The sequence below is a fragment of the Brassica rapa genome, chromosome A09 (genome assembly GCF_000309985.2).
Source record: "Brassica rapa cultivar Chiifu-401-42 chromosome A09, CAAS_Brap_v3.01, whole genome shotgun sequence".
Classification (NCBI taxonomy): Eukaryota; Viridiplantae; Streptophyta; class Magnoliopsida; order Brassicales; family Brassicaceae; genus Brassica; species Brassica rapa.
The window spans coordinates 35,885,348-35,908,327 of record NC_024803.2 but is presented as its reverse complement, the minus strand read 5'-3'; the positions used below and the strand labels follow the sequence as shown (position 1 = coordinate 35,908,327).

The 22,980-nt window shown below is 33.1% G+C and overlaps 2 protein-coding genes across 2 annotated transcripts; one reads left to right on the top strand and one right to left on the bottom strand.

Moving 5' to 3' along the window:
- Positions 1-3,644: 3,644 nt before the first annotated feature.
- On the top strand, positions 3,645-5,469 carry LOC103841588 (heavy metal-associated isoprenylated plant protein 45). The gene is made up of 3 exons (XM_009118142.2): positions 3,645-4,539; positions 4,626-4,701; positions 4,987-5,469. Exons 1-3 carry the CDS (start codon positions 4,492-4,494, stop codon positions 5,337-5,339), a joined length of 477 nt encoding a protein of 158 aa, XP_009116390.1. The 5' UTR covers positions 3,645-4,491; the 3' UTR covers positions 5,340-5,469.
- Positions 5,470-8,760: 3,291 nt separating this feature from the next.
- On the bottom strand, positions 8,761-9,780 carry LOC103841587 (calmodulin-binding protein 25). The gene has a single exon (XM_009118141.3). The coding sequence runs from the start codon at positions 9,641-9,643 to the stop codon at positions 8,957-8,959; it is 687 nt and encodes a 228-aa protein (XP_009116389.1). The 5' UTR covers positions 9,644-9,780; the 3' UTR covers positions 8,761-8,956.
- Between the last annotated feature and the right edge of the window lie 13,200 nt (positions 9,781-22,980).

Below are 22,980 nucleotides of genomic sequence, written 5' to 3'. Positions count from 1 at the left end.
ATACAACTCTCAGATGGAACAACTTCCACGTCTAAACCTCAACCTCATCTTATCACTCATGTGCCTGCTGACACTCCACCATCAGGTACCCAAACTAACTCTCATTTTGTTTCTGCGGGAATGAAGAACGGCCTTACTATTTCAGTTCCTTCTTGGATAATTGATACTGGTGCTAGTTGCCATGTGTGCTCTGACTTAACAATGTTTCTGGAGACTAACTCAATTAGTAACACATTTGCACTTTACCTGATGGAACACGCATTTTGGTCACTCTTTCTGGTACTATCAAACTTAGTTCACGACTAACATTGATTGATGTGCTGTATATTCCACATTTTAAGTTCAATCTTTTGAGCATTAGTGCTCTCACTTGGAATACGCAAATGACAGTTTTGTTTTCATCAAATGCTTGCTATATTTTTCCTGATAACCATTTCATTAAACTTCAGGAGCTTACTCAGGATTACACGATTGGGAAGGGTAACCTCCACAACAATCTTTATGTCCTGAATGCTCCTGCTGCATCTGAAACACTTTTGTCTACATCTCATACCGCATCATTTGATTTTTACGAAGCTATTTCTCAACAACAAACACATAATCATGATATTTTCACTATCACGGCTGAAGTTTGGCATCAACGTATTGGACACCCGTCTCGACAGAAGATACAAGTTCTTTCAAAGATTTTAAAACCTCTCTCTGTTAAGCATGATCACTCTGATTTGTGTAAGATCTGTCCTTTAGCAAAACAAAAACGAATTTCTTTTCCTTCAAATCCGCATCTTTCAAAGGAACCTTTTGACTTGATTCATATTGATGTTTGGGGTCCTTTTCAGACACCAACTCATGATGGATACAAGTATTTCTTTACTTTGGTTGATGATTGTACTCGAGTTACGTGGATATACCTTTTAAAGAACAAAAGCTCTGTTTCTCATGTGTTTCCTGAATTTTTCCAGTACGTTAAAACACAATACTCATCAAATATCAAAGCAATTCGTTCTGACAATGCACCTGAACTTGCATTTAGTTCTCTTCTTAAAAGTAATGGCATTGTGCATTTCTTTTCTTGTCCTTACACACCGCAACAAAATTCGGTAGTGGAGAGAAAACACCAACACATTTTAAACGTTGCTAGAGCTCTTTTGTTTCAATCCAACGTTCCTTTACTTTACTAGGGAGAGTGCATTCAAACTGCTGTTTACCTTATCAATCGCACTCCGTCTCCTCTTCTTCAGGACAAATCCCCGTTTGAAATCTTAACTAAAGAAACCCCTTCTTATGATCATCTTCGTGTTTTTGGCAGCCTCTTTGTTTTGCTTCTACATTGTCAAAAGATAGGGATAAGTTTAGTCCACGAGCATCTCCATGCATTTTTCTTGGTTATCCCAACGGTTTTAAAGGTTACAAACTACTCAATCTTGATTCAAATACAATCTCTGTTTCTCGAAATGTTGTGTTTCATGAATCAACTTTTCCGTTTTCAAAGCAGAAATCTTCAGAGCATTATTCTCATTTCTTTGATCAAGATGTTCTTCCTTTACCTGTACCGGATTCACCTTTTCCTGCATTGTTTGATCTTGGAAATGACATTACTAACTCTGACCTTTTCACTGATAGTATGGAAACAAATTCACAACCTCAAGAACATACTGATTCTTCTTCGGTTTTACCAAATAGTGGTTTAACTTCAACTAGTTCCTTACCTCAAACCCGTTCTAAACGCCAAACAAAAGCCCCTGCTTACCTTGATCAGTATCATTGCTTTCTTCTGAACAAAGAACCTGTTCTTTCTGACAATTCAAATCATACCACGCCTTATCCCATTTCTTCATATCTTTCTTATGATACGTTTGATGAAAACCATCGCAACTTTCTTCTCAACTTCTCAACTTCTAAACTCCCTAAGACATACAAAGAGGCTGTTCTATCTGAGGATTTTAAGAACTCCATGAAGTCTGAGATGACATTGTTGGAAGATAGTGGCACTTGGTATGTGTGTCAACTACCCTCTGGGAAACAACCTGTTGGCTGTAAATGGATACATACCATCAAATACAATCCTGATGGAACTGTGGAGAGACATAAATCCCATGTGGTGGCCAAAGGTTATACTCAACTGGAAGGCTTGGATTACTTGGATACGTTCTCGCCAGTGGCCAAAATTGGTACATTTAGGCTTTTGTTGGCTGTTGCAGCAGCTAAGAGTTGGTCGATCACGCAGTTAGATGTGAGCAACGCTTTCCTTAACGGCGATCTCGATGAGGAAATCTACTTGAAGCTTCCTCAGGGATATGAGGAACTGACAGGAAAGAAGGTACCGCCAAATGCTGTCTGTAGGCTTCACAAATCATTGTATGGGCTCAAGCAAGCATCTCGCCAATGGAATCACAAACTATCAGAGGTGATTCTTGGTGATGGTTTCAAACAGACACATTCGGATCATTCACTATTCATCAAATATGTGCAGAAGACATATCTTGCAGTCCTCGTGTTTGTTGACGACATACTGATTATCGGCAATGATGATTCTGCGGTTGAAGCTTTCAAGTTAGTTCTGAAGTCTGCGTTTAAACTTCGTGATCTTGGTCGCGCCAAGTATTTTTTGGGATTTGAGATTGCTAGGAATCAGTCAGGCATTTCTATCAACCAACGGAAGTATACGTTGGAGTTACTTGAAGAAGCAGGTCTCTTGGGATGTAAGCCTCTCACGGTTCCTATGGAACCTAATCTCAAGTTGTCTCTATCTACTGGTACTGCTTTGCCTGATGCTGCGGTATACAGAAGACTCGTTGGTCGCTTGTTATATCTTACTCACACGCGTCCGGATATCACATACGCGGTCCACAAGCTTAGTCAGTTCATGTCTGCTCCAACGGATTCACATCTCCAAGCAGCTACGCGTGTCTTACGGTATCTAAAGAATGATCCCGGACAAGGCTTATTTTACTCAGCTGCTTCTCAACTTAAGCTGACTGCTTATTCAGATGCTGATTGGGCTGCGTGTCCTGATTTCCGCCAATCCATCACTGGCTACTGTGTTTTTCTTGGCGATTCATTGGTATCTTGGTGATCCAAGAAACAACACAGTGTCAAGAAGCAGCTCAGAGGCAGAATACAGAGCAATGGCCGATGCTACTTGCGAGTTGATCTGGTTAACGACATTGCTACGTGAGATGCATTGTCCAACACTGTCTCCTGCTACGCTGTTCTGTGACAATCAGTCTGTTCTTTACATTGCCTCTAATCCAGTCTATCATGAAAGGACGAAGCATGTGGAGATTGATTGCCATGTTGTGCGTGAGAAGCTGCAAAGTGGGTTCCTAAAAACGCTACATGTTAGGTCTGACTTGCAGCTTGCTGATATACTGACCAAACCGGTGCAACCAGGACTCTTCAAGAGTCTCATATCCAAGATTGGAATTCACACTTTGTGTCTTCCATCTTGAGGGGAGGGTATTAGATTATTAAAACCATGTGGTTAAGTGGTTGGTTTAGCTTCTTTTTACTAAACCGGTCATGTATATATATAGAAACTGGTACATTGTAAACTTTGAGTTTGAGTAAATATATTTTCACATTTTTCGATCTGTAACTAACTTTGGATCATCTTCCTCACTAGCTCAAACTCTAATACTATTCACACTTACATTTCTATAAACATGCATTAATCAGCTAATATATAACTGTAACTGTGTCTATACATCTACCATTTAGTAGGCAGGAATTTGACTTTTGAAGATGATTGCCACTGCGGTTCTGGTTGTCCCAACCAAAAAACAAAGTCGATTTTTCGAAATTCCTTTTTCTTTTACTCTACGAACATATTTTATGCAAAGAACGCTAATAAAATATTGATACAAGTCACGTGCTTCTGCATCATGTTAAGTTTTAAATTACTATCTTAATTCTCTTTTAATATCAATAATTTTTAAGTTTGATGCAGAGATTTACTTTATAAGAGGCAACAAATATTAAACATAAAACAGATATTTCTTCTATAATTTTCAAGCTTATATAATTTTAAAGATAATTTAACTGTTAGAATATTCATAAATTTCTAAAACACCAAAATAGTTGAGGAAACGTTTATAAAACATAAAAAAAGTATTAATGCATCTAACCACATCTTATGTTTTCTTAGCTGGAAAATACCTAAAACTGGAAATGAAATGGTGAACCCTTACGCTGGCTATAAGACAATGATTAAAATGAAATAAAATAATAAGAAGACAAAGAAAAACCCTGGCAACACCGAACACACAAGGTAATGTTAGACTTAGGACATAAGCTTTTTGCATCTCACAAGACGCAAACGCGGTTACTTGGAATCATACACCAAGTGTTCCCAACACGCGCAGACATTTCTCCCTATATATAGCTATAAACTCATACGTTATATATTATACAACCAAAAGATCTTACAGAAAGCAAAAAAAAAATTATCTTAACACAAAACGTACAAGGCTCCGAAAGATACCTAAGAAAATGCTTGATTGGATACATGGAAACTATCGGTTACCACTCGCTTTATCTGTACGTTGATGATATCTATATGTTCTTCAACAAGTCGTTTATGTATCTTATAGTCTTCTAACGTATATGCTTTCTGTTGTTTAAAGGTTGTGGAGCTTTTGGTAGATATGGATTGCCAAGGATGTGAAAAGAAAGTCCGAAGAGCTATTTCCAAACTTGATGGTTAGAAAGCTTACAAAGAAACAAAATTATACATGGATTTGAGTCGTATACAAATCTTATAACATTGTATATTATTATTGATGGTTGACGGCAAAATCGGTCCTGAGATTTAAGAACCATAAACATTTTAAAATGAATTTTAATAACATCAGAGGAACTCTACTTGAGGATCATTGTGTGATAACTTTTTTAAAAAATTGGAACCAAAACGAATGTTTCATCCCATTTTGGCCAGGAATGGCTTTATATATTAACGGTCTAGTAATCATCAATCTATATGTGTAGGAGTGGATACGGTGGAGATAGACGTGGATCAACAAAAAGTGACTGTCACAGGGTATGTTGATCGGGAAGATGTTCTTAGCATGGTGAAACGAACGGGACGAGCAGCAGAGTTCTGGCCATTTCCTTACAATGGATATTATGGCGACTATTATACGTATCCTTCTCAATACTTGGAACAACCGATTCAGAAGATAAACCATGCAGAGAATACTATTTCATACAATGGGAAATATGATTCGTATGACGAATCTACTATAACCGGTTATAATTATCCTCGTCCAACACAAAAAGTTGATGAAAATGCTCTTCATCTTTTTAGCGATGATAATGTACATGCTTGTGCTGTCATGTGAATTTTTGTATTATTTGTTTGTTTTTTCAGTTCATTCATTCATTCATTTTGTAATCACAGAAAATAAATATCGTATTCTTTTTTGTCCCTCTAAAATGTAAGTTTGTTTTGATATATTTACTTTATTTTAATCCCCTATATATTAATTGAGGAACATTAGAAAAGTTGTAACCTCAATTTTGTAATAATTAAAAAAAATTCATTGCTTATGTGTTAATCAATTAGATAGTTAATTAGTCATACTTGTCAGCTTCACATTGAAATTGAAAAACATGTTGATCTAATTCGATTTTTATATCTCACTAGAAACATTTAATATCAACTATATGATATCATATGATATTAACTAAAGCAATGTGGCTATTTATTATATATTATTTCCTTAAATAAAATCTACGGAATTAACTGATGTGATTATGATATATATATAGTAATTAATGATTTTAAATAATGAAGATTTGCTAATAATTTGAATGCTTTATATCATTTTTGTTTAATTATTTACTATTAAAATAAATTACACAATTATATTAATCATATATTAAAATTTTAGTTTTTTTTGTATATGTTGTATTTTAAATTTTTCAAAACGAGTATAAATTAATAAAACTGTTAAAAGTCTTACATAAACTTTTGTGATCAGTGTTTTATTTTTTTCTATAATAAGATACAATGATAATAAAATCATATAAATAAATAAATTTATTTTAATAGGTGTTTATGTTAATATATATATATATACTTCATATCGTTTAAATTTAATTATATATCATATACAATAGATAAAATTGATTGTTTTGATTTATTTATTCTAAAATGATTGCGAATAAACAAGAGCGGTCATTTGATTTATATGTGCAAGTCAGTTTATTAAATAATAGTAACTGATTTCTTAGTTATTTAATATATAATTATTATTTTATTATTTCATAATATGCAGAAAAATATAAAATAAGTATTTATTCTGCACAAAACACAGATCTTAACTTAAGTATGTATCTCTTTAATAATTTTGAATCTTAAATATTTTCTAAATCTCATGCCAAAATAAAAGAAAGAAATGAGAATAAACTCAAAAGTTAATATTTATATCGAGCAATAACCAAAATGACACAAAAATGAAAAAAATATCGAAGATAGATAGGATTGGCACGTGAACGTAAACTTCTCATAACCATAATTAACTTTTAAATAGCTAAATCATGATATAAAACCGAGTTGACATAGTTTCATTGTAACCAAATTATAGGCATAAGATTTTTCGGCCTAAACATTAGGTTTTTATGCGATAAATAATTTTTTAACCTAAAATATTTCTAAAAATGGGATCAGTTCATTAGTAAACAAATTATGTAATTAACAAAAAAAAATTTAAAAAATTGTTTAAGAACCAAATATATTAACTCGATCAATAATATAAAAAAAAATTTATACGATATTTTTTAAAGAATTTTCATATAAATTTACGCGCATGTCTTATCCTAGTTATTGTTACTTCAATAGCAAATCACAAGGTCTTTCCGAATTCAAACACAAAATAGTCTTATATGGCTTGAGTTTAGGTGATATGTTTTGGGCCTAATGTTTAAGTATAGGCTCAATATAAGTCTCGTCATGACTTTAGGCCCGATACTTAACTCCCGTTGTTCGCATGGAGGAACTTTTGTAGCTGCTTTGCTAGTGTTATACAGGCTAGGCAAGAACGGATGATTATAACTTGATGAAGCTAAAGAAAAAGATATCAACTGGTGGATGATGTGATAGATACACAAGTCCAAGTATGAGTATATTGTCTGGTTCATTTACGCTTTGTACTTTTTCAGAAATCATTTGAAGAAGCGCTATGTAACAGTAAACTCATCACAAAGCAAAGCACGTGAAGATGTAGGTGTTATAACCAAAATGAAGTTTTAAAGGTGTATAAGGTTTCTATATATCATACCGATTCAAAAAATGTTCATTTATGTCGTTCTCATTCTGTTTAGAAGTCCAAAGACCGACCCACATGAGATGAAAGATAAGTGTCTGAATCTGATTTCAGACAAAGAAGATGATGTTTCCCTCATAAACCCCCTTATCAGGTGCAGCCAACAACCACCTATATTTGTAGCCGTTGCATTAGTCTTTGTACTAATTATAAGATCGCTTGGTCAACCTATGGTCCCTCCTTATATTTATTGCGGGAGTTTCCACCGTCCAGTTTTTGTTTTGTCTCTAAAAAGATTCGCATACGTAATTCGTTGTGCATAGATCCAATAAAACGATTTAAGTTCATCCAAATCTAGTAATGTCCACGTTTCAGAATTTTTAAGCTAGCGTTGTCTTAAGTTTACGTTTTGGTACTAAATGGGATGAATTTAATCTCAACGGGACACTGCAGTGGTGTCGTGTTGTTTAGAAGTAAAGAATTCAACGCAAGTGACGTTTTACTGTCAAAACTAAGAACATGAGTGATGATGGGATGATCGCTGCCTCCTCTTTTGTGGCATTGACGTTGACTCAGCTTTTAAAATTGAAACTTTGAACAACTTCAATTTTCTTGCGACTTTTCTCATCATATTTCTTTATTCTTTGTAAAGAAATTAATTAAGAATTACTATACATTTTCTTTTACTTTAGTTTCTTTCTGATCACCAAACCCATCACTAGAGTTTTTTAACCTTTTATTTCACGATGCAATCTTTTTGACTTGGGTTCTAGCACTATCGTTTACTTTGACATGCTCTTATAGGTGTAGTTGTTGGAAGATTATCTTCTCTTTTGGATAAACTGTTCTTGTCGTTACACTATCTGCTTTATTGTGTGAGTACCAGTTTCTAGCATTATATTGGAAAAACAGATAAATTTCAAAAAATTAAAGAAAATTATATGGGATTTTGTATCAGTAATGGAGACATTTAATTATGGTGGTGGTGGTAACGTATATGATTGATTGTCTTATTGTGTGATATTGACAAGTTGACAACATATGTCAATGGGACCATCAAGAAAGATATTCTTTAGCATCCGAGTAAAAAATCTATCCTCTATCCTCCTACCGGCGGTTAAAAGCAAAGAGTTACTTTGTATGAACTAAAAATCAATGTTACACCAAAAAAAAAATCAATGTTCTACTACTTCTCTATTACATGTGCTGCACAAATAAACCTATTGATGAAGAAAGTAAAGATGACCACTTTGCTGACTTTCAAATGGTTCATCCTTCTAAAGTGACAGATTATACATAATTATCTTTATATATGTAATGTAAAGATTTATGATAGAGGGTGCACAAAAAAAGAAAGCTATATGATAGAGGACAAGTAGCAATAACTTCAAATCTATAATGTGAATTTTATTTCGTAGAATCCAAGTATCACCATCACTAAGGATGCTAAGGAAAGTTCCAATTTCATCAAATGTAACAAAACTATTCTCCAAAATAAATAAATAAAAGTTTTTTCATTAACCATTGATTTCCCCCAAAAGTATGAACAAGAAGAGACTCCTTAGCCACAAAGCTCAAAATGATAACAAAGATACTCATAACATAAAAAGAGAGAAACAAGAGGATCTAAAGGGTCTTTAATTAAAAAAAAAGGATTACATCTACAAAACTAAAATTAAATCCGAATTAAATCACATAACTTTCCACGACTCAAGCGTCGGGAAGCTCGGGTAACTATCCAACTCCACGGCGGATCCACCACCAACACCCGTCGAACTCCCCGGCGCTGAAACAGAGCCCAACTCTGTCACCAAAGTCTCCTGGTGATGGTTAGACAAAAACGACGACGTATCCAGCGTCGGAACCTCAGAGGATCCATCAAAAGCACCAGACGGTGGTAGCCTGCTAGCGAGCCTATGCGGCTCCGGCTTCACAACCGGAGCAAAAAAGCCGTGGGGAGAACCGTTATACTTCGCGCCGGTGACTTGCTGAACCATCTGCCGGAAGTTAGCCGCGTCCGCCGTTATAAACGTCGTCTGAGACTTCTTGGTGGAAACTCGAGAACGGCGCTTCGCCGGTTTACCGCCGGCAACACCAGGACCACGCTTCCGCTTCGCCCCACCACCGCCACCGCCGGCGATCTCCGGATCTGAGCCGAAGGAGACGTTAGAGACGGTTTGAGGAGGTGAGAGGTCGGAGACGGCGGCGGAATCGAAGTAAGCTGAAGGAGAGAGAGGGTCGGAGATGGATTTGTGAAGAGCTTTAGCGAGTACGTCACTGTCGTGAGAGAAAGGATCAGGGAGTAACCACGAGTCGATGTTGAAGCTTTGTCGGAACGACCAAGGGTCAACGCTCGCTAATCCATCAGACGACGCCATGATTTTTATTTTTTTAACCACCGTGAAAAAAAATTCGAAATCGAATAGAGAATGTATTAATTATTTTGAAGCACTCTTGAAATTTTATTTTTATAGGAGTGGAGAAGAAGTTATAGAGAGAGAGTGAAGGAATGAAGACGGAGGAGAGATATTAAATAGGACGGCGGAGAGAGAAAGAAAACGCGTTAAGACACGCGTCAGCAGAGTTGTACGGAAGGCTGACTCAGCTCTGCTTCGTCTATGGTCTTAACTTAATTAACTAAACCCATGAGTGATTAAGGATAATGACGTACGTTGTTTTGTCTCTTCTTAGCCTTATTGACCAACTAAAAAAACCACCCTTCACAACTATGGGCTTGAAAACAATGATCTTGAATCTTATTTTGTTCACTTCTGCATGTGGAGAGTTCTTTAGGCCGTGTTAATTGCATCATTACTATTCGTTTTTTGAAGTTTTGAATTCATTTTTTAATTAACTGCACTACTTTGATTCTATTAACTCCACTAAACAGACAGATGTAACTAGTCATGCACCGATAATATTGCTTGCTCAGTCGAAACCGTTTAGATTCAAACTTTTGAAACAAGTACTCGTAAGAGAAACGCTATGTTACGTAAATGCAGGTAGGACATACAAGTGGAATATATATATATAGCAGTGACAGTGATATTTCTGAAAAATTTATAATGTCATGTTTAAATAAAAACTTGTGTCTTTAATTATTTTCATATAAAAGTTTCATAACAGTCTACATATAACTAAAATGTCATTTAAAATTGTAATGTCTTAAACTATCGATTTTTATCTATGCTCCAGACCAACGAGACCATATAGCTAGCTAATGTGTCTCTCTTTTTTTTGGTAAAATGTTAAGAGAAAACTAGATTTTGACCCGTACTTAAAAGCGCGGATTATTTTTCAGTTGATAAAAATATATGATATGAATTAGTATTTTAGTCTTGTTATACATTATTATGTTACAAAATTTATTATGTCAAAAGAATTTATTATTATGTAATTATATTTTTAATCGTTTGATTACTTTTAAAAAAAAAAATATTGATTGATCAGACTCAATGCGTCTATTATTTTAAAATAAATTATTTTCAATTAGATGAGAACAATACTTTTATATCAAGTTTGGACCCGTCGTCGAACCAGTAAACACGATGACTTGTACATAAGCTGGTTTAGATTTAATGAAAACTCGTTAATTTAAAGCATGCAAGCTTCGAAAAGACATGCAATCAAGTGTGACCCGGCATTTGGTTTACATGGTAGGAAAAAATAATCTTCAATAATATTTTAAGAGATGAATGAAACTTCTAATATATTAATATAATAAAAAATAATTTAACGTAAATATATATAATTTTGTTTTAACAAATGATTTGCTAAAGTGTTTTTTTATTAAATTTGATTTTGTAAATATTTAGAATTATATAATGTTAGATGACATGATATAATATGATGTATGATATATGCTTTCATTTTAATAATTGATATATAAATATTATATATCCATCTTTGAACATAATATATGATGTATATAACGTTATTGAATAACAACAATAACATTGGATGATAATAAGAAAAATAATTAGAGAAGTGTATCATACAAAATGAGAAATAATAATAAGATTTATTTAAATTATTTATAGTTATTGTAGTTAATGGCAGGATAAAAAATAAAGAGTTTTATATAGATGTTATAAATTCTTTTATAAATATTTTTAAAAATATTTTCTTTTAATAATATAAATTTTCAATCGCATCTATAATATATTCTTATCAAAAATCATCATAACAATATATTTAGAATATATATATTTAGAATATATTGTTAAACTAAATTAGAGAAATATAAGGTAATTGATTATTGCATAGTTAGAGAAATATAAGGTAATTGACTATTGCATAGTTAGAGAAATATAAGGTGAGACCAAAAAAATAGTTAAGTCTAATGAAAGGGTCTAACAACTTTTCATATGTAGATTTTTTAAAACTTCTTCCCTTTTAATAGTATAGATGTGTCTTTATATATAAATGAAGAGTTATACTATATTATATATCTGATCTTTAAACGATTGTGTTTTTGTGTTAATTCAAATATATGGTCAGCGAGAGACCATCGTATGACTATTAAATTTTATTTATTTTTATAGTGGGACAATATCTATTTATCTATTTTTTTGTCCGACTAACTTCATACCAATCTACAAACAACGAAAGAAACATATACATATCGTAGATTACAAGGAAGAAAATTAAAGGAATTAAGGATATATAGCTGATGATAATAACTCCAACCATCCATGGTTTGACCATTCAACAAATATACTACGTGATCATATTTAGTTTTTTATCAAGTCATCTTCTTCTTCTTTTTTTCTTTTCTTGTGGATATATATTTAGTTATTTTTTTTTATGAAATGTTAAATTTATTGATCATCACAAAAGAATATTTAGTTATTTACATATCAATAGTCTGACCTATTGAACGATTCTTGTCATTTCCTTAAATTTAAATTGTGAGCTTTCATTTTTTCAATGGGTAATTATAAATTAATTATGATGTTTTGGTCAGATACTTCAATTTAAATTGTAAATTTTATTTTTTGTCAACTGGGTAAATAAAAACTAGTTAAAGTTGGGTAATTTAATAGTATATGTATATATATATATATATATATTGAGTTTCACTATCGAATAGATAATTAATGCTGACACCAAAAAATCCTTAAAATGATAAACAAACTGTATAATACTCCTATTTGACTATCACTTTATAAAATGCTAATTGAACTTTTAGTTCTCTCAGCTGATCATGAACGGCCGATCATGAACACATTCCAACTTGAGTAGTTCTAGACTTCTAGTGAATTGCACAGACGCATAAAATTACGAACCTTTGCTTTAGCAGTTTTTATTTTGTATTCCTAGCTTCCCTACTAACAATCATTGACAAAGAAAACGCTTCCCTACTAACAAAGGTGAATGTCTTAAAAACGATATTGATATACGACGAAGTCAGATAATTGTTTCTATTATAAATATTAATCAGAGCTATATATTTTTTAAAGTAAGATTTTAAGATATTTACCTAAGCTGAATTATGTTTTGTTATAATATATTCTGAATATATATATCAAAGGATTGGGCATTTAATTAACATGATCTCCCCAATGTGAGTGCTATTTTTTATTTAATTTTTGAAACTCAATGTGAGTGCTAGATGCCATATGAAATATGATTATCTTTTATATGAAACGCACATTTAATAATGAATTTTACTTTTTAAGTTTCTTTTATACATGCAGTAGTAGCGGATCTAGGAATAACTTTTATCCGTGGCAAAACTATAAAGCATTTGTAATACATTTACAAATTCAAATTTTCATTGGGGCATCACTAAAATTCTTTACAAAATTACGCTAACTGAAATAATCATGGTAGGCAGCTGCCCCTGTATACATCACACATGCATGCACAAGATTGGAAATCTACTTCTTTTCAGTATAATTCTAAGCATATACATAAAAATTAACCTAATTCTTGTAACTAAAAATTAACCTAATTCTAAGTATATTTTCATTTAGAGTAGTTTGTATTATCTGTAATCAAATCAGTAATCATTATAAATGAAACTGTAAGTGACTGTGAGCCATGCATGAATCATGCATGGGCAATCTGAAATTATTATTATTAGCCCCACTTTTTTTTCCAAACGCGTTTTCTCGTCTCCCAATGTCACTTCCTTACACTGTCTGACTGTCCCCTCCGACCATTCTTATTTTTCTCCTTTTTTCTTTTCAATACGAAAACTATTTCATTTGCACACGTCTTTGTTTTTTTAACGCATCAAAGTAGTTTTTTTGTTGAATGTATATACTAAACTAATGCACCGGATTCCATAAGAACTCTGCAGTTAAGCGTGATTGGACGAGAGTAATACTAAAATGAGTGACTTTCCGGAAAGTCTTTGTGTTGCACCCCATTTAAATAGTCGTTCAAAAAAAAAATTATATATATGTAGGTAGTCTTCTAACTAAAATAGATCAATTGCATTTTAAAAAAAAACTTCTTCTAATCGATCGAGTTCACTAAAATTGAAAACCTAAAGGATGAACATTGAAATGTAACTAAAGTTTCCGTATTTTCTTAATGCAACGTGATCAGCTTGTTGTTTTCACCTACGAATTGTTTTAGCACACATAATAAAAGCATACACAAGTGGTGGTTTTCAATATTGTCCCTTACAACTTGTCACATGCTCCTTTCAACGCAAATTCCCAGTATTATCAAGCCCCAGAATCTTGGTCTTATATATACAATGTCAAATACAAATAATATTAGTATATACTACATCTCTTTTCTGTTTTCGAATATCAGTTAGAGCATTTCCAACTCCACTACAAAATTTATCGTAAAATATAGTGAATTATATAATTGTGAACAAACAAAAGAGTGAATGTTAATTGGTATATCACTACAAGAAAACATCGGCATACTGAGGAAAAAATCGTCGGTATATCGTCGGAATAACGCTATTCCGTGGATATACCGACGAAAAAAGTCCTCGGAAATATCTCCTCGGAAATTCATATTTCCTCGGAATTCCGTCTAATTCCGAGGAAACTAAATTCCGAGGAAACTCCGAAGACACCAAGTTCGTCGGAAGATTCTTCGGAATATACCGAGGGACGCCTTCCTCGGAATATTTCGATGGAATTCCGATGGCCCAATCCTCGGAAGTTTCGACGAAATATTCCTCGAAATGTTTATCGGGAAATTCCGAGGAACATGGTCCTCAGAAAATTCCGAGGAACATCTTTCCCTCGGAAAATTCCGAGGAACTTTTGTCCCTCGGAAAATTTTGAGGAATTTCCTTCCCTCGGAAAATTCCGAGGAACTTATGTCCCTTAGAAAATTCCGAGAAACTTCTTTCCCTCGGAATTTCGGAAAAAAATAATTTCTTTAAAAAATTTATTTTTTAAAAAAAAATTTAAAATTTTGAAATTTAAATTCAAAAATTTAAAATTAAAATTAAAATTGAAAACATAGTAGATAATATTCAAAGTTAAATAAAACATTCCGAGTTTTTGGTAAAAAAAAAAACTACGGGTCTTGAATGTTCGGGAACACCTCGTTCGGGTACATCCTCCTCATCATCTCCATCATCTGCTCGTTCAGCTTCTTCTGTGTCTCATAGCCCGCCTGTTGAGCTGCCATCTGGGTCTCCAACGCAGATATCCGATCATCCTTGTCCTTCAGCTGAGCCGTAAGAACTTCTGGATCAAGATATGGCGGTGGTGCAGAAGAAGGAGCAGCCGACCGGAGCGACGACCCAAACCGACCAAACGTCCCTTCTTCTTTGGAACCGACTGAAATATAAATAACCAAATTTAAATAATATAAATTGATGATAAAATAAAAATCAAGAAATAAATAAATTGAACTTAAAAAAAAAAAAGAACTTACCGATTCAACGATTTAGTTGATTCGAATCCGGGACAAGTTGGTCGAAGCCGTCGAATCGTCATCATCGGTTTGAAGCTGAGACACTTCGTCATACACCTGAGTTTGGACCTGGTCGACCACGTCCCTCACAAGACCATCATCAATCTGGCCGGTCTTCTTGTTGGTATACGCCCTTTTCATTAGGGCGAGATCATCAACTGGCTCGCCCTCATTTTTTTCCGTCTTGAAAAAAAATAAATTAAACAAACATTAGAAATTTGAAGAAATGCACAAAAAATAAAATTCTGAAACTTAAATAATTGAAGAAAAAACGGTTGAACTTACCATGCGATCCCCCAGAGTGGCAATAAATTGAGCACCCAAGTTATGCTTGTAGATGCCCTTCCCTTTACGGTCGCTCCTGCGGTTGTTGGAGTTGGTGGAAGAAGTTTCTTTAGTCTCTTCCTTATCCCAATGCGCACACAACTCCTTCGAGACCGTGTCGTTCATCGACTTTGGGACCTTTTTTTATTTAAAAAACAAAAATAGTTTAATAATTTAAAAAATAGTTTAATAAATTAAAAATTGTTAATAAATTAAAAACTACCTTGTTTGCTTCCCACTTCTTCTTCCACTCGTACATCTGCTTCCCATAGTTATCCATAACTTTATGGACAAAATGGTGATAGATAGAGAGCGTATCATCGGAATTCCAGTTGAATTCTTGATTTTCAAAATCTCATGTATGTGTCCGTAGTATACATCATCTCCTGATGCAGAACAAACACCAGCATCATAAGTCGTACTCGAACGTCTCCTCTTCTGAGTTGTGAATGCATATCCTCGAGTACAAAATCTCGGATATAACTTCACAACAAAGTTTGGTCCAACGACCATCTCGCGTATCCAATCGTCAAATGTTTCACCTCTGGCCAAACCAGCACTCACATAAGTAAACATCCATCCACCAAATTCTCTCTGTTTCATTTCTTCTAGTTCGTCCTTTGTGGCGTATCTATATTCGAACCGCTTTTCTGCCATGAAAATCCTCTCATATTGAAGAACATCTTCGCAATTGGTGAGTAAATATGTTTTGCAAATGACTGCGCTCCTGATTAGTAAGTCGACGGTCCTTTGGTTTTCCGTTAAGTCGTCCAACGTCTGTGAAAATGTCTGGAACCTTCCAATGATATGTTGCCCGTTCGCCTCTATCATCATGCCGAGCAGGTCTTCTGTTTTTGGTCTGAACTTCTGCTGGAAAGTAGTACTCGGTAAAGTTTGAAGTTTCTTCATTGATCATCTGTGCGACTATAGAACCTTCCACCCTACTTAAATTTTTCACCATCTTCTTCAAATGGAACATATACCGCTCATACAGATACATCCATCTATACTGCACAGGACCACCAAGTTCCAATTCTCTTACCAGGTGAATAACAAGATGCTCCATAACATCAAAAAATGAGGGAGGAAATATCTTCTCAAGTTTGCACTGAATCACAGCTATGTTAGTCTTCAAATTTTCAATACCTTCAAGAGTCACTGATCTCGTGCATAAATCGCGGAAGAAACCACTTATCCCTGCAATTACTTCATGAACATTTCGTGGTAATAGTTCCTTGAAGGCAAACGGAAGGAGGCGCTGCATCATTACATGGCAATCGTGGCTTTTCAAGCCAGTAAACTTTCCTTCCTTTCTGTCGATACAGTTACGCAAATTAGATGCGTAACCGTCTTGAAATTCCACATCGTTTGAAATCCAATCAAAGAACGCATCATTTCCCGCTGCATCAAGTCGGTATATGAGAAAAGGAGCCCTACCATTCTCATCAACATGAAGTTCTGAACGAGCACATATATCGACTAAATCCAGTCTTGACTTTAAATTATCCTTTGTTTTACCTTGAACATTAAGGATTGTGTTCATGAGATTGTCAAAAAAGTTCTTCTCAATATGCATGACATCTAAATTATGCCTTAGTAGATGATCCTCTCAGTATGGCAGATCCCAGAAAATACTTTTTTTTTTGTGCCAGTTATGTAGGTCTCCAACACCATCTACCGGAAAACGCTCATGTCCACCAACGTCTGGCGTCCTTTCTGCGCCAAAATCTCTAAGTTGTGTCTTCAAATCTTTCCCACGAATTTCCGGAGGTGGACTGTCAAACATCCTCTTGTTCTTCGTAAACAAATTCCTACTTCTACGATATGGATGATCTGGTGGTAGAAATCTCCTGTGGCAGTCAAACCAACACGTTTTCCTTCCGTGTTTTAGTTGGAAAGCATCAGTGTTATCTTGACAATATGGACATGATAGCCTTCCATGCGTTGTCCATCCAGATAACATACCATATGCTGGAAAATCACTTATTGTCCACATTAGTACTGCCCGCATTTGAAAGTTTTCTTTATACGAAACATCGTATGTTTCAGCACCTTTAGCCCATAGTTGTTGCAACTCATATATTAGTGGCTGAAGAAACACATCAAGTGATCTCTTAGGATGCTCTGGTCCGGGAACGAGAATCGAGCGAAACAAAAACTCTCGTCGCAAGCACAAGTTTGGGGGTAGGTTGTATGGTGTAAGAATGACTGGCCATAGAGAATACTGTCATCCACTCTTGCCAAACGGACTGAAACCATCAATACATAATCCAAGGTAGACATTTCTTCTTTCATACGCAAACTCGGGATACTTTGATTGGAAATGCTTCCACGCTTTTGCATCTGAAGGATGTCTGATCTCACCATCTGTTGAGTGCTCCGCATGCCATCTCATTGGTTGCGCTGTGCGTTCAGACAGATACAACCTCTGCAACCTTTCCGTCAAAGGCAAATACCACATCCTTTTATATGACACTGGAACTCTTCCACTCGTATCTTTATAACGAGGCTTCCCACAAAATTTGCATGAAACCCGCTGTTCATCCGCCCTTCAATAAATCATGCAGTTGTCTCTGCATACATCTATTACCTGATACGATAAACCAAGACCAGCTACGAGTTTCTGAACCTCGTAGTATGAGCCAGGAGCTACATTATCTTTGGGTAGAATACTTTTTACATAATGAGCAATCGCATCCACACAGTCTTCAGCCAAATTATAATCCGTCTTAATGTCCATCAATCTTGTAGCAGATGATAAAGCTGAATGACCATCTCTGCAACCTTCGTACAATGGTTGCTTTCCAGCATCCAACATATCATAAAATCTCCTAGCTTCGGCATTGGGTAAATCTTCTCCTCTAAAATGATCATTTACCATCTGCTCAGTACCTACACCATAATCTACATCCGCTCTAATTGGTTCTTCTAATCTAACCGCTGGCTGAGGTTCGCTAGTACTACCATGTTCATAATCAGTTTCCCCATGATGATACCAAATTTTGTAACTTCGTGTAAACCCACTCAAATATAGATGAGTCCAAACATCCCACTCTTTAATAACCTTTTTATTTTTACAATTAGAGCAAGGACATCTTAACATACCTATTTTTGCTTCCGGTTGTCGGTGAACTAACCCCATGAATTCGGTTATACCTCGTTGGTATTCTTCCGTAAGCTATCTCGTGTTCGGATCCAAATGAGGTCGATCGATCCAAGAACGAAAATAATTTGAAGAAGACATGTTTTTTATGAATCAAATTCGTGTGTAAAGAGAGTGAGAGGGAGGATGAAGATATGGAGTGAATGAAGAGGAAGAGGGGTGCTTGTATTTATAGTTGAAATCCTGCCGACAGACCGAGGAATTTCCTCGGAATTTTTAAAATCCCCCAACGGCTCTCCAACGGCTCTCTAACGTCTATAATATTTCCTCGGAATTCATCGATTTTTTCCGAGGAATACAATTTTCCTCGGTATTCCATAAGAATATTCCGACGGAACGATATTTCCTCGGAATTCCGTCGGTATATTCCGAGGAAATTCCGAGGAAACCAAATTTTGTGTTTCCCCGGAATATCCTCGGAAATTCCTCGGGATTTTCCGAGGATTTCATTTTCCGTCGGAACGTCCGTCAGAATACCGCTGTTTTCTTGTAGTGTATGTCATATGTTATGTAAATGAAAAAGTAATTGGTATAATAAAACTTATAACTTAAATATTTTGATTACAGATTTTGAATGTTAATATGTAGAACTAGCGTAGTGCAATTTTAATAATAAAAAATATATACGTATATGTAAATGTTACTGTTAATCTATCTTATTAAAACTCAAGTACAAAATTAGAGTGTTTGGAGACTTTAATAGAACTATTAAAAAATTTGGAGTGTTTGGAAACATGGATTACAGTCTTTTAAAAAAAAAATATTTTTGTTTGAAAACAAGGATAGTAGTATTAAGAAAAAAAGTAATGGACTTATGTTTTTTAAAAAAATTGAAAGTTATCTAGGCCACTTTTAAAATATACCAAAATGGGTCAATCTAATTGCCAAATTTTTTTTTTTCTAAACTAACCATAAAACAAAATTTAAACTTTATATACATATTTCAAATCAAAATAATAATTCAAATTTGATTTATATCAAAAATTGATTCAAAAATATACATATATTCAAAAATGGATTTTTACTAAACTATTTTTCAATAACCATTATAAAAAATATTGTCAATATATATAAGAAAAATATAATACAAAGCCCAATTTGAAATACCAACTAAAATTATGGTTTTTATATTTCATATTAAGTCTTAAAAATATAATATATGTAATTATTTATATGATGGTATGTATAAAATACTATTAATTATATGATTACTTATATGATGTTACATATAAAATATGATTAATTATATGATGATAAAATACGATATATAATAATGACTTGGGATGGGCTTTTGGGTACCCATACGGGTTTGGTTCTGATCGGTTTGTATTTCGGGTTTTCGGGGTCAAAGATTTCAGCCTTATTAGAATGTTTCTAAATTTTGGTTTGAGTTCGATTTGAATCTTTGCGGGTTTGGTTTGGGTTTGGATAACTAATTTAAATTATTTTTAAAGTCTTAAATCATTATATATTTTAAATTTCTCAAAATGTATAAATAAAATAATATATTACATATAAATTTGAATAACATATGTCATAATACTTAAGTTTAACATATCAATTGGCTTGATTTAAAATTTTGGATACGGAATTAATAATTATTTTAAGTATTTTTGGTGATTTGAGTATACTTTAACTATTTCAGATATTTACTTTTGACTATCTATATATATTTTCAAGTATTTAAACCAATTTAAAAGTATCATTTTTGATGTTTTATATACGTTAAATCTAAAAATAATTAATATATATATAAGTATATAAATCTATTTTTAGATAAATTCGGATACCCAAATACTTCGGTTCGGATCAGATTCGGTTCTCTAAATAACAAAATTTTGAATAATTAGAATATTTAATCAATTTATGTTCGGGTTTGGTACTATATTTTTGGATCGGTATCGGTTATATTCCTCGGATTCATTTTTCCAAATCCTAATAATTACATGAAAAACAAATATTAACATATTTTTCAAAATATACATCCGCGCGCCTGCGCGGATCAAAATCTAGTTATGTATTACCATTTGAAGCCTGAAATAAATCGAGACATGTAGAGATTGCGTAAAGAAAGCTATATTAATTTGGTTTACTAATACATATACGAAAACATGGGTCAGAAAATTCAATACAGAAGAGAAACCAAACAAATGATTTATGATCTAAAATAGAATAAGTGGACCATAAGAAGAAAAAAAAGATCGACCTATCTTCTACATAAGTCTCATCATTGCGCCTTTGATTTTAGTGTCAATTATTGAAGTCATCAAGTTTGGATGACATCGGCATTGTTCATTCAACATGCAAATATGCTTGATTAATTAAGCTTAGTATCCTTTAGTATAAAAATAAATAATTTATAAAAAAATTAAATAATTTATTACATGGAAACGTATAATATTAAACTAACGTTTGTTAATATTTGAAGGCGAAGAGTGAAAATGATGGTATTTTCATTTTATCTAAGAAAATGACATTTGTAGAATTTTTAAAATAGATTGGATGGGCATCATATTAGTTGTACAACACTTATATAGTCCCGATCATTGACAATTAACAATTACGACTTTTACCAAAAAAAAATTAACAATTACGAGAAGCAGCGATCAATATCACCAGTAAAACATATATAACCCATCTATCTGATCTTCCATTAGCTAGGTTGGTGCCAAGTAGATAATGCTAATGTAGTACTAGTATTAAAGTTTATTATGGGTTCATATATTCAAATTCGTAGTATATAGCAGATCGAGAGCACTGACGTCTCACGTCCGTTGAAGGGGTCCAAAGTTGAGACCTAGAAAGAGACACAAAGCGCGGGTAACCTAGTTAGCGAAATTTAAGTGTAAGTGCACATATATAATTAGATACCACACTGGATTTTCATTTCACAATTTCTAGAGTTCAGTCCTTAGAGTTTCTTTGTTATAAGGTTCAAAAATCACAAATTGTAACGAAATAAAACAAATCAAATTAAATATGGTTTCCTACGAAATAATTAGTTTGCAATATAAAATACACAAATAAATAAAGCAGAAAGTCTTTCTGATCAGTCATTAGAAAAATGCAGTATCTGAATCTAATAAGAGGAGCAAAGACAAGAGACGCCAGCGGTGACGTCACCTTTTAAAACGATGTAATCATGACGGTATCATGACGAGACGCGTCTATATTATTATTAATAATAATCTAATTAAAGCACTCCACTTTAATTAAAGTGTTAAATATAAAAGGTAAAGTAATGCTTTAAAATAAGAGGGACACGTGAGAATGTTGACTTTGAAGAAGCGGTCGTGTCAAAGTGCATTGCGCCCAAGGTTTCCTCACCGTTACCTAGACACTGCCCACTCTTGCTCCCCAAGCTTTCCTCGTCTTAAACAATTTAGGTGATAATTGTTTGGATAGTTTTTAGATTTTGGTTTTTGGTTTTTGGCTTTTGGTTTTTAGTTTTTAGATTTTGATTTTTAGTTTTTGGTTTTTGATTCTGCAGTAGATTTTAATTTTTGGAAAAACATGAATGGTGATTTTGGTTTTTAGCTTTTGGTTTTCGTTTTAAAAATTATTAATACATTTATTTTAAATTTTGATTTTGTTGTAGTTTTAGTTTCTAAAAAGCTTCAGGTGATGATTTTTTAGTATTTAATTTTCCTATATTTCTTTTTGAAGTTGAAATAAAAATTAATAATAAAATATATTTTTATTAATACTAAAATATTACTTACTGTGAAAATAACAAATAGCACAAAATATTACCACTTAAAATAAATTTATTTATTTAATAAATTATTTTAAAAGAAAACAATGCAATTTAAAAGAGAAAATAATGCAAACTAAATAAACGAACCACAACTCATATATATATATATATCACAATGCATAGTTCATGCAACTCAAAAAAAAAATTATTAAAATTTAAACAAAATTAAAATAGTTATATTTTAAAATATTCTATAATTTAAATATTATAAAAATATCAATAGTTAGATTTTCAAATTACCATATAATTTCACACATATTAAACAGTATACAATTGACAATTAGTTTATTATTCAAACATACTAAATAAAATTTAAATATATCTTATAATTTTGGAAAACTGAATAAAATTATAAATATATTTTGAATTTAAAATTTTATTATCTTTTTGGGCTTTTAAAAATTTTGATTAATGATTTTTTGGTCTGTTATTTTTTTTTTAAAAAATAACTTATAAGTTAATTTTTTTTTTTAACAAAATAAAAAATTACTAAAAAAATATACCACAAATTTTAGTAGAAAGTACGAATAGTTAGCAAATGATTCTTACTAAACATTATTTGTGTATAGAAA

Coding starts and splice junctions, on each gene's coding strand:
- LOC103841588 (XM_009118142.2), top strand. CDS start 4,492: ATGCTTGATTGGATACATGGAAACTATCGGTTACCACTCGCTTTATCT. Junction 4,540..4,625: donor GGTTACCACTCGCTTTATCT/GTACGTTGATGA, acceptor TGTTGTTTAAAG/GTTGTGGAGCTTTTGGTAGA. Junction 4,702..4,986: donor AGCTATTTCCAAACTTGATG/GTTAGAAAGCTT, acceptor CTATATGTGTAG/GAGTGGATACGGTGGAGATA.
- LOC103841587 (XM_009118141.3), bottom strand. CDS start 9,643: ATGGCGTCGTCTGATGGATTAGCGAGCGTTGACCCTTGGTCGTTCCGA.